The sequence below is a fragment of the Octodon degus genome, unplaced genomic scaffold (genome assembly GCF_000260255.1).
Source record: "Octodon degus isolate 3935 unplaced genomic scaffold, OctDeg1.0 scaffold00008, whole genome shotgun sequence".
NCBI classification, from domain to species: Eukaryota; Metazoa; Chordata; class Mammalia; order Rodentia; family Octodontidae; genus Octodon; species Octodon degus.
Window position 1 is genome coordinate 13,618,161 of NW_004524584.1, and position 3,905 is coordinate 13,622,065.

Consider the following 3,905-nt stretch of genomic DNA (forward strand, 5'->3'; position numbering starts at 1 on the left):
ATTTATTGGAGAAAAAAAATGGTGAGTAGGACTGGGGGTGGGGACTAGGAGTCGCTCCTGAGAGGCAGGAGGGTTCTGAATGGGTTGCCTTCACTGCACGCTTTTACAGCATGGCCTCCCGCCTGGCAGGAGAGTGGGGCCTGAGGCAGCACGTGGGGAGCTCCTGCGCACTTGGAGGTCCTGGGCCTACTCTCCTGGCTGTAGTCTGTCTCTCTTCCTTTGTTCTGTCCAGACCCACATTCAGTGCGTGCTACGGTGCAGAACTTTTACCAGGGTCTCACTTGGGTCTTTTTATATTGCTTGTTTGCTTTTAAGTGTTGTAACTATTTTTCAAAGAACAATTTTAAAATTTGATGAAGTTACCAGTTTTTAAAATATTTTGTGGGGATGGGAGGCATCCTGCCTAGGATAGTGTTAGCCTAACCCAGTGCTACAAAGATTTTTCTTTTACATCCTAAACTCTAACATGTTTCAGGTAAGTTTTTTAAATGTTAGAAGGTGTGAATTTGGGTCCAGTTTTCTCTCTTGCTTAGGGATCACTGGCTACTGCAGCACTGTGTAATGAATCCTCTCTTCATCTAATAACCTTGGTTTTGAGATGTATATAAGTGAGTCACTGTGCTGCTCCATGATCTGTCCATCTCATAAATGACACATGACCTTGATGGCTGCAACTTTATAGAAAGTCTTGAAAGTCAGGTAGTATGAGACCTCTAACTTTGGTTTTGGTCACTGTTAACAGTTTACTTTTGGGTTTACTTTTTGTGCTGCATGTTGTATGGCCTTTAGCGAATTGTACAGCGCATAGAGCCCCCAGTTTAGTGTCATCCAAAAGTTTCCAAGTTCTGAAGATCACCTATACTCTGCCTTCTACTCTCCTCTCCCTTTCCTGTGCCCTGGCAGCTACTTTGCTCTTCCTGACCTGGAGGACAGGTTTCCACCATGTCCCCAGGAGCACTGACACCTTGCCTTTGCCACTATGAAAGGTCTCCTTTCTTTCCTCCTCAGACAGACTGACTTGACCTCGCTGTGTTGAGGCAGTACATCTCCAGCTGCGCCGACAGGCCAGTGAGTTTGCCTCTTCCCACAGTAATTTCAAGCTTTCGTTTCTTAGACAGGCCTGGGAGACAGGCAGTGCTCAGTGGCCAAACATGTGCTGTTCAGGCTCCCAGCCCCAGCACCAAAAGAAATAGGAAGAATTCACAAGAATGTTGGCCAATTTCGCACCAGGTTGTACAGCAGCTCCTCTCTCCAGGGCTCTGCTTACAGCGAGAGGTGTGTGGCCATCTCTCTTTGGAGGGCTCTTGGAATAGTGTTTCCTAGGTTACCTTAGGCCCTCAATCTCTGACAAGACCAAGAAGAGATAGGAGTGGACTGTCTGGCTTTTTCTTGTTGGGATAGAAGATTGTTTTTCCCCACAATTTGTACACATTAAGATACTTAATAGAAACATAAAACTGGTAGATTTTGATTCAGAAGTGGTTTTATTACTGATTCTCAATTTCTGTCATCTTTGAGAATTCACTGTTTTCTTGGAAAGTAAGAATGAATGGTAATAACAATAACTATCAGATGTCAATAGAAGGCTGTTGGGGATTTCAGTGAAATAATGCATGCAAACGTATTTATAAACTAGAAATTACTATGGAATAATGACCATTGCTTTCTAAGATGTCATTTCTTTCTGTTTTCAGAAATGATCTTCAAGACATAGAAACAAGCCCAAGAGAGAATCGCCGCATACGAGCAGCTGAAAGTGCAGAGACTGAGCCAAGAAATAAGCGTAATAGGAATTAGGGGCCTTTTTCCAACTTTTTCATGCCATGATCAGAATATGATAGTTTCTTTGCTGAGTAACTGTAGATTTCATGTTTATAAGAGACCAAGGAAACATGTGGATTCTAAATGTTATAGTTAACTAATTCTCATTCTTTCTGGAAATTTTTTATCTTTCTGGAAAAGGAAAACGTTACATGTCACTGGATCAGTTGCCTCCTGCCTCTAAAACATTGACATCCACTGTTCACCAGCTTTGCTGGGTGGGAAGACGTTTTGCCAAGGGATTTGTTGTTTCTAAGTTTCAGGATATCCACAAGCCATTCTCCATTTCTTCTATGGAGAAACCAACTTCAGAAGAGGATTCTTTTCAGCCTCCGCATCGTAGTAAGTAGTCAAGTTAGGAATCTGTGTTCCTTCATCATTTGTGTCCCTCGGAGAGTGTGTGAACCTGAGGCCAAATGGCTGGGCGCATAATAGCAGTTCATGGTGGTGTCATCCAAGATCAAAGGAGTTGTTTGTTAGACTGTGTTTCACATACTGCTTGGAGTAGGATTCCAATTTAAAGTCATAAAGTTAGTGTTATAATTTTTTAAGTTAAAAAGTTAATATAATAAAGGTATAAAGTTAGTATTGCAGTTCTTGAAAGTTCAAAAGTTATTATTACAATTTTTTAAGGTAAAAATATTTAAAATCACAATCTCTTCAAAATAGTAAACATTTTCTTCTGAAGTAGCACTTAAAAATGACTACTTTTTTAAAGGATTTTTTTCAACTATTTTTTATTGATACGTTTTAAATATCCTTAATGATAACATTCAACATAGGGAATTTGTACCTCTGCATGATATATCTTGCTGCTTGTTTTTCTCCCCCATCAACTCCTCTTCCCCTCCATTTTCTTTTTTTCTCATCCCTTCCTTTCTCGCTCATCCCTCCTCTATGTTCCTTTTTTTTTTTTTTTTTTTTTTTTTTTTAATGGCACTGGGAATTGAACACACAGGCACTGTGCTGCTGAGCTATATCCTGGGCCCCCTGAAAAAATGACTACTTTTAGTGTTTTTTAACTTGAGCCAATGAGATCTCTACTACTATGAACCCCAACTATTAAAATATGCAATAAATGGATTTGTGAATGAATAGACTCTATGTTAAATTGAAATAATGTCCTCAAATAATGGAGTACAGGCTGGCTCTATAAACTGTGAATGCACTGATCAGAAATTGTTGTCTATGTGCAGAATGTCACCTTTTTCCTAGTGCTATGGCATTTCAGAGCTGGCCCAGCCCTCTGCCACCCACAACCCAAACATAGCAGTTTTTCAATAATGCGTAGGAATGCAACAAGATCAAAACATCAGATTCATGAAAGTGCCAGGGCAGGAACTGTGGTTTCGCCTTTCTAAAGAGTGTCTCTGTTGGCATACGCGTTTGGGTTTCTGATTGTGGAGTGTCATTAAGCTAACAGTTTTGCCTCTTAGCACTAAAATCTGCCCTCTTTTCATGAGTGCCCTGAGTTTCAAATGGTTAGAGAAGAATTTGTCATAGTCACTGTAGCTGCCTCGAGTCAAGTGGCACATTAGGGAAGCTGACAGCAGCAGCCCCCAAGTCTCTCAGTGGATCTGCAATCAGGTAAGTGAGCAGTATCAACACACAGGTGGGCGCAGGTGTGATGCTGACACCTCTGAGTTGCCAGAATCCATGCTACAGTGAAAACTGCTTGTTTAATTAAATATTACACAGCCCTCCATAAATTAACCTGGAAGTATTACTATTTTATCTGCAGCTAAAGGAGCTTTTCAAGGGCTAAGACCCAGGATTGGGACCAGGCACATGAATTCCTTAAGTAAATATTTGATAACCGACTTAGTGATATAACATTGCTATGCTGAGCATTGGAAAGCACAGAGGTAACCAAAGGCTCTCAGTGGGACAGGCAGGAAGAGTTTATACCTTAGAGGACATGCAAGCAACATGTAGAGATTTTTGCTCACTGGCAATGGGGTGCAAGGCTGGTACTAACACCAGAGGGAGAGGCTGCCAGCTGTTAGAATGTAGTCAGCCCCTTCGTGTGGGTCTGCTGGGACCATGTCACAGCATTCGACAGTAGGCATCTTCTACGCCTCTTC

At 41.5% G+C, this 3,905-nt stretch overlaps 1 protein-coding gene across 3 annotated transcripts in view; it reads left to right on the plus strand.

The window, feature by feature from the left end:
* The window catches only part of Rad18 (RAD18, E3 ubiquitin protein ligase), a 153,883-nt gene extending 151,242 nt beyond the window's left edge, over positions 1-2,641 (plus strand). For all 3 annotated transcript variants that reach the window (XM_004625052.2, XM_023705623.1, XM_023705616.1), the window contains one exon: positions 1,695-2,641. In XM_004625052.2, coding sequence (XP_004625109.1) covers positions 1,695-1,797 — 103 coding nt within the window. In that variant the 3' untranslated portion in view covers positions 1,798-2,641. The remainder of the gene's footprint in view (positions 1-1,694) is intronic.
* The last annotated feature ends 1,264 nt before the right edge of the window (positions 2,642-3,905 follow it).